General features: G+C 37.8%; 1 protein-coding gene across 2 annotated transcripts in view; it reads right to left on the bottom strand.

Annotated features, from left to right (window-relative positions):
* Positions 1-1,315: 1,315 nt before the first annotated feature.
* LOC101851896 (GPI inositol-deacylase) overlaps positions 1,316-14,019 on the bottom strand; it is a 66,695-nt gene continuing 53,991 nt past the window's right edge. For both annotated transcript variants that reach the window (XM_005108584.3, XM_035972472.1), the window contains 7 exons: positions 13,548-13,644; positions 12,562-12,661; positions 11,920-12,117; positions 10,898-11,024; positions 8,297-8,448; positions 6,285-6,395; positions 1,316-5,115 (listed from right to left, as the gene is read on the bottom strand). In XM_005108584.3, coding sequence (XP_005108641.1) covers positions 4,932-5,115; positions 6,285-6,395; positions 8,297-8,448; positions 10,898-11,024; positions 11,920-12,117; positions 12,562-12,661; positions 13,548-13,644 — 969 coding nt within the window. In that variant the 3' untranslated portion in view covers positions 1,316-4,931. The remainder of the gene's footprint in view (positions 5,116-6,284; positions 6,396-8,296; positions 8,449-10,897; positions 11,025-11,919; positions 12,118-12,561; positions 12,662-13,547; positions 13,645-14,019) is intronic.

Raw genomic sequence — 14,019 nt, 5'->3', positions numbered from 1 at the left:
TCGAGGGGAGGTGCAGGTTTCGGTCCCGTGCTAGGTGTGTAAAGTCTGTGATAGATATGTTATGCTGTTCCAGGACTTTTTTAACCCCATCCAGCCAGGTCTTTCTCGGTCTTCCTCTTGATTTGAAACCGGATTCTCGGGTGTTGTAAGCCCTAGCCGCTAGTTGTTTCGGGGACATTCTGGTTAGATGAGATGTCAAAACTATTCGACTCTTTGACGCTCTGTGAATTGTATTACTGCTGGTATTCCGGTTTGCAGACGTACAGTTTCGTTTCTTATGCAGTCTCTTCTGGAGATGATGGTTTTGTGGAGACACCTCACTTCGCATGCATTAATTTTTCTTTCTTGTGCCTTGTTTTGAGACCATGTTTGGCTCTGGTATGTTAAGGTTGGTACACATGTATGAAGATGTTATTGATGAACTGGGATTTCACTTCGGTTGGGATGTTCGTATGACTGAGCAGGGGTTCAGGCTGGTAGGTCATTGTAATTGCATCTCTTGACATGCTAGCAAAAGACTACTTGCCTATCAATAGTCACAATGTTATATTTAAATTTTAAATAACATGATTAAAGCTCTGAACAAATGGCAACTTTCTAAAGTTCGGAATCAACAGCTCTGTTTTTGAGACAAGGGCCTTAGACTAGAGACAAATACAACAATTAGCTAAAACATCACAGTGCTAAATCCTTACAAATAGAAACTAAAAGCGGAGCCAGTCAACTCTTTTCAGGGACTTTTCAGGCTACTGCTTTTCAGACCTGACCTCTTGCAATGTCAAGAAAAACAATATAAGTTGTAGGCACAAAAGTATTGTGCAAAATGTATATATATATATACTATATGTGGTACACATGAGGCTAGACCTCCTCCAGAACAGGCTGCAAGTCTGGCAGGGACAGACACTGACACCCGATTTATTCTTTTATGTTGGAAGAGAGTCAAAAACTGTTTTTAAGTTGTTTTTTCCCAATGCTCAAATTCAAACCTAGCTCAGATAGAAGGCATTTGAACAATAACTTGATCTGGATGCCATCTTGTGAACATTTCTAACATGACAAAACCTCTACAGACACAGTGAGCTTTTCTTTTCCACAACATTTCTAAAATTCAATTGTTGCCTTGAGGAATTTCTGTCCGTGAACTAACATTTGCCATCTTACAAGGTGGATATCAATGCAAAGCAAGAGAAATAATAAGCACAAAACGCAAAACCAAATCTTTTCACAACTAACTTGGCTTCAGTATAAACTCTGCCAGTATTCAAAACATAATACCCAGATGCCTATGTATCCACAGAGGAAGATAACACAGTTTTGCTTTTCATATGAAAATATTTAATATTTGACAGGTGACCTTCTTGACAGCATTCAGTTACTTGAAAATTTCGTACTTTTATCAGGATGATGGACAAAATAACCAAAATGCAAAGCTGATATAGTGCTATTTAGCAGATCTTTCTTAGATGAGGTAAAAAGAGACTGACATGTAGAAAGATTCCTAGCAACAATCTCACTGTTGATCATTACAAAACTCTTTTTCACTCATGTTCAATGATGTTCATATTTTAGATAAGAATAACTACGACAAGAAGCCAAAAGCAAAATCAAAAAGTTCAGATAAGCGGGACACTGAAACAACAGAAATCATGTAAAGAAGATACATGTAATGATTGTGCAGCTTATGTAACAATCAACACTTATCACCAGAGTAGCTGGGATATGAGGCAAATCAAAAAGAAAATGAATGTCACATTACATGTTGATCAGCAGGACCGAGAAGTATCAAAGTAATTTCAGCAACCAAAAAAGTATTTCGTAGAAAAATTTATCAGTTTCATAATGTGATATAAAAAAGAGAAAACAAAAGAATTGTTCCAATGTGTTACACTCTGTGGGCAGCCTGGTCCCTCATGTGAAAGAGAATTGACGAACAACGTTCAACATAGCTCCAGGTCATTACATTTTCCCAATACAAAACCCACAGCCAATAAACAAACATAAGGATATACATACATGTTATAATAATCTAAAAGTTTCATGCCCCATTAGACACAATGAGGGTCATAATGGAGGTGAAATAGAATTAGTGAAAAAGCAAGAGCAAAGCAATTATCCCAATAAATGAAATGCCTAAAAGGATCTTTCACAAAGCCAAATGGGCTATCATGAATAATGAGGTCCTCCTAATCATTGATCACTGTCATCATTTTCACTGCACGAATCAAATGCAATTTACCACAGTCTTTGTGCACATTAAGTAACACAAAAAAATGCAACTGTAGGTGTTTTATGCCCCCATCGACACTATTTAGATAATTTAGGAGGCGCATATTTAGTAAGGGAAAGTGGCGGAGTATAGATTTTAAATAACATTGAGCTCTAAGCTTTATATTTTAAGTAATCAGGTAATGTACACAGGTCCTTCATCATATCTACTATTCTACTAACATTCTGCTATTCCAGTTTCTGCCAGCAGGCACATATATTACAAACAGCATGGCAAAGTACATTGTACAACCAGTCACAAATAAAAAGGTAGGTCTTATCTGAAAGACAAATTTTTGTGCAGTTTCATTGCACTGTGGTATTTCTCAGACAAGTACACTATACTTCAGCCACTACCATAACAAGATCCAAATTGAGATGTGAATGCATAAATAAAAGGCAGGAATGCATATACACATAATGCACACACATGGAACACAGAAAATCAGTTACAGGATTGTGTGCTTAAACGATCATCCTTGGTACATAGATTTCTGAACACTCCTCACATTTGAAACACAACTCACAAACGATGTGAGAAAAAGCGATGTGGAAGGAAACAAATGTGTGACTTTCAATACTTTGATCATTCTCGGTTTACATTACCAAGACTTAAAGTACAAACTTAACCCTTTAAAGTAATACACTCCTCCCACAGGTATCTCTGTGTGCACTACACCCTGTGCTGCAATAGAAACAAACTAGTATTTCTTTTCCACCCACAATTTATCAGCATATGTATTGTGTGAAGAAAAGCAGAACGCATAAGTGTTTGGCTCAAAAAGGGCTAAATCTGACACCTTCTACCACAAGGAGTACTTCTATCCAGTTGGTGTCAAAGAATGCTGAATTGATTACAACAACATTAACTAAAAAATCAACTGCAATGGAAGGCTCAAACGACTAGAGAAAAACAAAGTCTCTAGGCCATCCAACACATCTAATTTTACAAATTCATCACGAGTGGAAATAGTGACAGAGCAAGAAGCAAACCTTCCATTGAAATTTATACAATATGCTTATCTCTTCCTGTAGCACCCACAATGGCATAAAAAAACACATTTGTAACAACAATGTTATTGTGAACACTTCATAAAGATCACTCCTAAAACTGGATCTATCATAAGAGGTATATTCCAAGATGAATAAAACCATGCACCAAGTACCTTATCTTTATGAAGCTAAAGTCACTTAGAAAGAAGTTGAAACTAAGATTCTCAAAGTTGAATTCCAGATTAGAACTAGAATTCCAAAACTTCCAAGACATTTTTAATGACTTTAAGCTTTGTCTTGACGGGCAGCTACAACTCCACATTTCACTAAATGGAGGTTACTGTTGGCTTTCAGCTCATAAAACAAAGCAAATTCCTATCCCATCTCATACGCAGGCACAGAGACATAACAAAAGGCAAGAACCACCTAGCACCTCAAATGTTTCAAGAAAAATGCGAGTACAAAAACTTTTGGGGGAACAATCAACAAAGGAGACAATGAGCAGGAGGGAACCAGAAGATGAACCGCCAGGAACATACAGCAAAATAATTATGTGCATTACAGCAAACAAAATTATAAGTGTTACTGTTTCAGAAGGATATAGGATCTATCTGTATTATAGACCACATAACAGTTACTATTAAAGGCCACTACATTTTATGTGTAAATATTCATCCACATCAGTTGCACACATGTGTAAATGGCTCGATTTCAGGTTATTTCACTTGGAATGATTATGCTGTTTTTGTACTCATTGGCCATCAACATTTGATGGATGATTCAGTCCCCTACCTCTTTTAAGGTAACCAAACCCCCCCCCCCCCAAGTTTCCATTGTTTGGCCTAATGGAAATGTCTTCAATCTGCGAGTCTGAGAGCACATTTGCAGTGGAAAACAGTAACTTGCAGCACTCTGTGAGTTTCCGCAATGTAACAGTAGGTACGCTTTACTGGGCGAGTTAGAAAGATATGTATAAAAAAGAAATACTTTGTTCATTTGAATAACACATAAAAAATACTTGCCAAGGTTACTAAAAAACTGAAACAAAGAGATAGAACAGCTGATATAAATTTTGAAGTACACATGACTTGTTTTGGTTTTTCTCATGAAAAAAGTGACTATGAAGGGAGCAAGTATAAGACTACATAGCTCTGTGCTTTATCGAAGAGATCATAAAAAGATAGAGGGACTAAGAGAATGGGAAATACAATTTTTGTTTTTCCTTTTTAAAAAATTGAAAAGGGTAAATCTACTCTTCCATTTTTCAAATATAGATGCTGCAAAGCTTTTTCCATCAAAATCAGATATCTTTTTTTTCAGAAGTCAAAGCATTTCTCTAATTAAGAGACCTCAGAAAGAAAGAGTGCAGGAGGAATAAATCAAAAACACAAATTCATTTTTTGTTCACAAAGAGAAAAGAGGCATAAAATTATTTTTAAAATACAAGTACTTATCTTGCTCTCATTAGCAAGGACAAAAGAAGAAGAAAGAAATGTTGAAACAAACTAAAAATGACTTAGTTTTGATAAAATAAGGAAAGAGTAAATAAGGAAGCACATTTAAAACTAACAATCCTCTCACCTTCAACAAAGACAAAAAACAGCAGAGACTAAAAAAAGAGGAAACTTATTTTTTCTCCAAAATACATGATAAAAAATTGAAGTAAAAACCTATTCATTTTTTCGCCGTTCACCATTCAGTTTTTGCATGAGAAACGAGGCAGCATATGGCAGAGATACAGCCAGTACACATATGCTGATGTAGGCTGGTAGTCTGTAGAGTGACTCCATGGCATAGAGCAGGGTTATGGCTGTCATGGCATACAGCACCCAGCCAATGACTGCACTCTGACTCCTGAGAAGAAAAATAATACAAATAGTGTGCACAGACCTTCAAAATTATCTGTGTCATCCTATAATAATCTAAGTATAAAAAACATATCCCTCTCTGCCTGTCTTTTACCACTTCATGTTTGGCTACATGTGTACTTAAGAGGGGAAACACTACTGAGATAACAACATTTCTTTTCTTTCATGAACAGCTGAAATATAGTTTTGAGTGATTTCCTGGAGATAGACTCTTCAAACTTTCAATCTAATTTGGTTGCTATGCGTCGTCATATTGCTAGATGATGTGTTAATATATATCAAGTTACTCACCTTTAGTACAATATCATTGAAAATTCCTATTAGTATTAGGTGTCTAAAATAAAAACAGGACTTATTTAAAGGGCAGTAAGTCAAGTCAGCTTAGCACCAATTTCAAAAAAACTTCAAACAAAATATGAAACTCATAAAACTCAACCAGGGGGAATATAAAATTTCTTAGTTAAAAAAATATATATATCTATCTGTTCAGGAAATTTCAAGTTTTTAAGAAATTTGACCAAAATCGAAAAAAAAGGAGAAAATGGAATGACTTTACTTCTTAAAAGCATTCAACTGCAAGGGCATGATCAGCCTGTTCTGGTTTCAGGACGAAGACAGTAAAACCTCAATCATCACATTAGATGGATATTTCAACATGCTGAGAGAATTTTGGAGAAGTTTGGGGAGGAGAAAAGGGTTATGCTCTTGAGGTGGCCCGGTCCGGTAGGGTGGGGCCACACCCCACACATCAAGAGTGGTCCTTGCATGGTCGCAATAAAGGAAGGTTTGAGAAATACTTCCCCCCCCCCCCCCACTTAAACCCCATCTATTATTTCCTTTGGAGCTTTTTGACAGAGTCAACAGAAACAACCCAAAAGAAATTGAAAAGTTGAAATGTTGAACAGGTGGTCAAAAGAATGGACCCAGAAACACGTCACAGAGTAATTAAAAAATTACAGCTGCTTATTCCAGCTTGCCTAGTGAGAAATGGTTAACACCTGGAGCATGTTGAAATTAGTGCTGAGATGAGTAAGTTATTGCCCTTTAAGTGGGTCATCTTTTTTACTGGGACACCCTGTATGAGCCTCAATACTTTTATCTGGGTGCCAGATTGCTCCTCTTATTTTCTAAAAACAGCAACAAAATTTCTCTCACCTGCTGACTGTGGCATTCTCAGCATAAAGCAAGAGAACCACTCCAACAGTGACAGCTAAAGAAGGATAACGGCTGGGATCTGACTCCAATGGCTGAAACCAGGCTCTGGTCCTGAGAAATAAGAGATGTGATATTATTTCATAACTGCTTATCCACATGAGAAACTGTCCTTGCAGTTGCCGACAGTGACAATAAAAGAAAAGAACACATAAATCTCCAAAAAGTACAGCGGGTATAATAATTATAGTATAGTTCAACCATTAAGGACCATGATGACCTAAAACACTATCTACCCACGCAGCGTTCAGAACACGCAACACTTATCCCCACAGACCAGGATACAGATGAGGTACATGCTATATCACACCGTCACCGATCGAGGGGAAAAGGTGCGGCTTTTTACCATCACCGATCGGTGTCCCGTGGGGGCAAAGTGTTAACATCCAAAGAAGAAGAGATGCAATAGACCTTGCCAGCTGCTGCATGTAGGTAGCATGGTATATGAAAATAACAGCAAGCAACTTGTAATGATCACAAATGCCACAGCTCCCCATAGCTAGCAGCACCTTGCCCTTTACTAAAGTGGTGTGCTTATCTGGCTAACAGTTGTTTAGTGGGTATACAAAGTATTTTTATCACAGAACTCACAGTCCTGGTCTCTCATTCACACATATTCACAAAAGAGTGACCATACTCCTGACTTCTTTACACATAAAAATACATGTGGACAACTTCTCTCTTTTTTTTTCTTCTAATTTAAAAAAGAAGCACTAAAACATGAGGGTCAGGCAGTGCAAAGAGGAGAGATGGGCTATAATAATTTCTTTTTTATAATTTCCAAATTAGCTGGTGCATTTACACTGTTTTCTTACACAGCAGTAGGCCATCATAAAAGGAAAGCCATGACAGGTCACTTAGCCTCAGTTTAACATCATCCATTATCACAGCAATTAGATCATGTGAATTCTTCAGATATGGACCCCAGAGGACAACCAGTAAGCACAACACTGCTAACTGTAAAAGACGGAAGTCAAGACCCTTTCAAAAAGGAAAAAGAAAGAGGAAAAATCTGATGTGCTATTCAAAATTCAGTGCCTGAAAGACAGAAGATGAGATAACTAAGGGCATATAATAGGTCCTTTCCTTACATTTATAGCAATTTGTATTTCCATATACTTTTTCCATAGAGTAACAAGTGCTGTGACAACATGGCAAATTCTGTTGACCAAACCAAAACAACAGCAATCATCTGCTGTAAATGAATAAAACCTACTTATGCTGGGAGATTTTTAAAAACCACATACACTATATCATAAACGCCTATCTGAAAAGGCAGGCATAACACAAATTGTCAACTGCTCAGTGTCCAATTCTGCTTCAAATCATGTAATTTCTGCAGCCAATTACAATGAATTTCAATGGAAAATTCCGCTCAAACAAACCAACGAAAACGCGCTACGCTCTATATTTATCAAAATATGCCTGCCAGGAGTTGTGGCAGAACGCATAACGACTCTTGTAATTTTAACTCATGAATCTAGAATATTACATGTTTCTCTTCCGACTGAAACAAATATAGAAAGAAAGAGCACACGTAGACCTCTCATTACATGTTGGCTTTATGATGTTTGCCCAAGAACTTACAAAGTTATGAGCCGTGAAAGAGGGAGTATCGGGATATTCGCATAAATCGCCACTCGCCGGGTGATCGTGAAATCCCCTGATAATAGAACTACTATAGATACTTATGAATATTTATTTAATGAAACCACATATATTTAAAAACCTCTAATAAGGTCAGGTATTAGAACCAATAGAAATACATGAAATATTCACAAACATACATTTGATCCTCATTTGCACATCTATCTGCATTAATCAAATATACAAACAACACAGAACATACTCGGCTCAAAAAAGATTAGAGATAAGTGAGTTAATTTTAAGATTATTAATTAACAATTTGATAAGACATAAAATAATTCACACAGCAAGGTGACAGTCAGCCTTACATGGCAACATTCTTGGCCCATATGATGAAGGGTCCCATGCTGAGTAGAGCCTGGAGGTTGACCATCAGCATGATGGGAAAGTAGAGAGACAGCTTTCTGTGCGTGTCCTTGCTGTCTTGTTGGCGGCTCACTATGTACATCAGTCTAAGCACCTGCAGGAAGTATGTTATAATGTTATAAAATAAAACCACATCATCATAATCTAGAGAACTTACGAGGAACATTTCTTCCATCTCATCTGTGAAGATAATCCAAGGCTGTTTGGGAAATGTTCTTACCAAAAAGAATCAGACACTCAATAAAACATTTGTTCTCATTGATATCAGGTATTTGGCCTGGAAGGTGCACAGCCAGACTATTACACCTGTCCAAAGGACCAACCAAATCAACAGCATTCAGAGAAATATTCATTGGTAGAGAGGAAAAAAGCACATTAACACAGTAACTGCAGTTAGGTACAACCAAAAGGCAAGATGGAAGAAAGAAATAACAGACAGAAAGGAAAGAAATAGGACCTAGCAGTAGCACTCTCCAACCATTCGCACAAAAAGAGGTGATGGAGTTAGTAGTTTATAGCCAGCAAACCTGCATTTTGAAGAAAAAAAAATTAGGATGATAGAAATAATCCAAAAGAAATAGAAGGAACAGACTATATAGAATACCCATCAAACACTTACACTGAAAAATATCTTTTTTTCACAGTACAGTAGTCTCCGCCTAAACGCACGCCACACAAAAGCACGCTCCGCTCAAACGCACGCTTTCGTCATCTGACGGGTTTTTTAACTATTTAATTTAGTGGTACAAACGCACGATCACTCCCTCTAAACGCACTCTCTGATTCGCGAAACAAGCTGACAAGTTAAGCTTGACAAGGGTAAATTTTCTCCCGCTCAGCTTGCATAAGACAAGCCCAAAAAAAACGGATTTTGGTGAGACTGGCCCTCATGCCGAACAAAGAGAGTGATGGACAGCGTTTTCATATCCAACTTTCCTCACACACATAGATCTAGGTCTAGGACTTGTCGATGAAATGTTGGGGAGTTGGGGGACTGAAATGTTTTTTGATTGGTCACCGGAAATGCAGTTTTGAGAGACGGTTTCTGACTGGTGTTTGGGCGACTGCATGTAATGTTTAGTTAGGCCTAGATTTAGGTCTATGATGATGCGCAACACGTGTGAATGCTGTAAAACATTAAACACTACATAGGCCTTTCTATAGGACTAAAGATTAGCCAAGTAGGCCTAATCAGCTGCACTCGTAGAACTTATAACAAGTAGGCCTACTTGTTCAACGAATCACTATAGAAATGTTTCTCTGAATGTAGAGATCTATAATTCTGAATATATATCTGATGTCATCCATGAATTTACGGTCGGGGGCGGTCGCTTGGAAAGCCATATGGCTGGACCGCCATCTCTATGACTATCACCAACAATTTTCACTCAGGCTATTGGTTCCCGACATTTTATGGTGCATATCATTACATTGAGTCTGTCTTTCGCCTCCCCATTCGACGTCTTTGTATTCTTAACCGCAGTCAGGTAATCTTATTCTTCACCAAACAGTCACATGTCATCACATTATCGACCCAAAGAATATCAAGGCAAAGAGAGGGGCTGCGTCCTTGCCTCTTTTTGCAAAGGTTCATGTAACCGCACACTCAGGATATACACACGCTATGGAGGCCTCCCGAGCACCGTGCGTTTAGGCGGAGACTACAGTAGGTGTTTTAACGCCCACCCCCCCTCCCCTCCCCAAAAAATAAAAAATTTCAATACAATTTAAATTCTTTAGAAGACAGGCTTCTGATCCTGCCCATCTGGACAGAAAAATTGAGAAGATAATACTCTATAAAACTTTCTCCCCACACAGGAATTGAACTTGAACCTCCAGCATGTGATAGCAGTGCGTCTAACTGCTACACTACATACTTTGGCACTTGTACAGACAGGACTAATAGATATCAAGATTTTTAAAACTCTGAATACTTTTTCACAGTAGCCCCTTTTAATTGTGTGCTCAGTAAAATCTCAGAGTTAGGAAGTTCAGATAAAACATAGAGCTGTTTTGAAAGACTTCAAAGAAACCTTACCCTACGACACACTGTCAGATCAAGCAGTCTCTAACTAAACTAAACTAAATAATGGTCTAAAAGAGTCACCATGTTGCAGCAAACCAAAAGTGATATGATAACTTTACAGCGATCTTTTTTACTGTCCAAATTTCTTGGATGTAATGCTTAAGGACACTTTTATTCAACTTTCAAAGAAGAATTACGTCTCAGGTCTGTGTAATGCCTAAATCAATCAATTTTGAGTCATTCAACCTTGAAAACGTAAAGCAAAAACAGTTCTGCAAAATCTGAATGCAGCGCCCATTAGAAAACCTGGACTATTTCATAGCAACATGCCAATGAGCAGAAATGAGCAGCCCATCAACATAATGGCCATAGATGCAGATTTTCCTCAAGAACAGACACAGACAATGGCAACATTGAAATAATGGACAAGAAGCAGACAACACTGGAGCACTATTCAACCACCCACAACAACAGAGGAAAATATAGCAGAGAGGGTTGAACCGGTAAAGACGCAGACCTTGAATATGAGGAGACTTGAGACGAGAAAGGAGCCCAGAGAACCACAGACCAGGCAGGACGAGATGGCCAGGACACTGAGAACAAGCTGGCCCGAGGAGATCAGTCGCACCAGCCCATCGGGCAACCTGTAGATGGAAAAGCACACAACTCTTATGAGCTACTGTAGCAACAGGGTAAACATATAGGCCATGCTGGATTTGTTCCTCTTTCTGTACTTCTTTCTCACTTTCTGCTGTTTTGCTCATTCATATACAGCTCTTGCTCTTTTTTTCCTTGTCTTCTTTTTGTGATTCTTTTTCTTATGCCTTCCCTTTTTCTTCATCTTCTTTTCTTTCCTTTCCTCCATCTTATTCACCTTTTGCTGCATCTTTTTCTCCTCCGTCACCTTCCTTTTCATTTTCTTTTTCTTCATCTCCCTTATTTTTAAATTCAATATTCCCCTGAAAAACTGCACAGCCAGTTCACTGAAAGTGCTTTACTGTATAGACAACTGATTTTTCCCATATTTAGCCCATTTTTCTATGATAACTTAGTGTATAGTGGGAGATACATCAGTACACAGGAATAGGATTTCGATCAAATACACCATACAATAAGAACATCCAAGTGGAAAGAAAGCATAACAACATTATATATGAATAAATCATTAACTACTGTGAGAGTCTTGTAGGGTTTTCTGATTGGGATTAGAAGTTTACACTGAATAGTTCTCAGGACAATGCAATACCACATTATTCGTTCAACTGCCGATTTGCGTGGAAAAAACAATTTCAACTTAACCATTTTGTAAATGACATCCCGACCATCCTGATTACTTTTGTCAGAGGAGATAATTTTCATTCCTTCAAAAGGCATGCCCGATATTTTCTCTTGTGTATTTGATCTGAATTTTCCTATCATTTTTTTTTCAAGCTTCTTTCAACATGATCCTAGTCCTTCAAAGACGTGACTTCTTCTGTAAAATATTTTCTAAGGCTTAAAAGATCTTCTAATATCTCCTCATTGCAACACCACCCTCACCATGCAAAGAGGCGGCCCAAGAAGCTGACAACACTCATGGTGTGAAAGACTACAAAGGCCTGCATGTACGACGTCATCCAGCAGCACAGATACATGAGCAGTGGTAACATCTTGAACCAGATGCTCTGGGCGGCCAACGAGGCTGCATCATCCTCCGGAACTCCGAATTTCGTCAGTAGTTTTGCCACGGGACCAAACCTGCAAGTCACACACAGTAATTCTATTTACTTCTGTAAAATGCTTACAATTCTAAAAAGAAGGCAAACAACATGTAATCTATTAGCAAGTTTATGAAAAAGATTAAATAATACGGTTACTAAACAGTCAGCCAACAATCAGATATATCCCAGTGTTACTGAGAGACCCTTCACAAATTGGACATAGACATTGTATACATAAAATCCTGTGGCCAAGAACTTAATCAAACTGCATACATATTATTAAGTTTCAAACTTTTTTTTTTACTTAGTGATAAAAAAAATATCCCTGATTTTAAAAAAGAAACTTGCAAATGCCCAATCCTGTACATTAGTTCAAATACAAAGCTAATGTTCCAATGGACTCGGTACTCTTAATAACATCAGGCAATGGACTCATGACGGTAGCTATTACATGGCGTGAGGCTCTATGTTAAACAACTACCTGATGAGAAAGTTGAGGACTAAAATAGTAGGCATTATGTAATAAGGCTTGGCGTGCTCCATCAGGCTGTCGGCAGGTGACTGTTCTCTGGTGCTCACAACTGAAGATAGAGAGAAAAAAATTTAAAATATCTCCTCATGTCCTGTCCATATATATGTATTTCTACGTCTTAAAAATATGATATAAAAATGCGATACAATAGTTGGAGGCATACGCATACACATGATTGATAATTTATCGCATGATTCTCAGAATGACGCAAATTGCTTCCCCTGTTTGTTGTTGCTTCATGCCTGACAAAACAAATGCTCTTCAAATATATTGCTTCCAGAAAATCACACTGAAAATCACTACAAAAAAAAAAAAAAAGGAAGAATTACAATTTATCACAGAAATCTTATGCTATCTCTTGTTTTGTAATTAATACAAAATACATGAAAACTTGATTTTTATAACAAATTTCAGAAAATGTAAAAGAATTCTTAATACACAGAGGGGGGAAAAGGTAAGGGAATGAAAGAAAGGCCAAGTCAATATATGGCAAACAAACGTACACACAGAAAAACAAACAGAGAGAGTGGAGGAAAAGGGGGGGAATAAGCCACGAGAAACACACACACACACACACAAACACACACACACACACAAACACACACACACACACAAACACACGCATGCACGCACAAACACACACATTCTCACAAACACAGGGAGAATATAGAGGATGGAGAAACAGGGCAAATGATAAGATAGACAGACCCAAAAAAAAAAATCAGGTTGGAGAACGAAAAACAACAAAAGAAGACAAAAACTCAATTTCAAAACAGTTGGACTTCAGGTTTCAGTGAAACAGTTCAATAATAACCCAGCACGTATCATCAAGAACATCACCAGACAGGACATTAATAGTGGACATCAGACCGAGGCAGCTGGTGCAGCAGACGACTCACCAGAGCAGCTACCAGCCACCCGCGTGAGCAACGTACCTTGACCTTTGCCGTGGGCCACGACAACCCCGCGCAGCAGCAGGCACAGCACAGCGACCAGGTAGCCGGGCAGCAGAACGCCATAGAAGCGGACAGCCTGAAAGTGGGGAGGAAACAGTACCAACATGGGATTCAATAATGTTACCTTTCTTATTTCAACATCCCACGGAATGACAATACTGTACCGCAACTAAAAATTGCTCGCTGATATTTTATATTATAGTTTATACATGTATTTATTCACATGTATTTATTCATTTATTTTTTGCTTATTAAATTTATACATGTATAAATATTTATTTATTCATATATTTATTTTGATTTTTTTATCTAACTTTTTACTTACACAGAGTTTTCACTTCATTTATGGCAATATTTTCTTTCGCTCAGGTGTGGGATTATTTTGCTTTTTGTCGGTTTGTTGGGGTGTGTTTGTTTGTTTTTTGTTGGGTTTTTTTTTTTTTTTTTTTTT

This window comes from Aplysia californica, unplaced genomic scaffold (genome assembly GCF_000002075.1).
Source record: "Aplysia californica isolate F4 #8 unplaced genomic scaffold, AplCal3.0 scaffold00701, whole genome shotgun sequence".
Taxonomy (NCBI): domain Eukaryota; kingdom Metazoa; phylum Mollusca; class Gastropoda; order Aplysiida; family Aplysiidae; genus Aplysia; species Aplysia californica.
The sequence above is the reverse complement of the archived record's forward strand: the minus strand, read 5'-3'. Positions and strand labels throughout refer to the sequence as shown.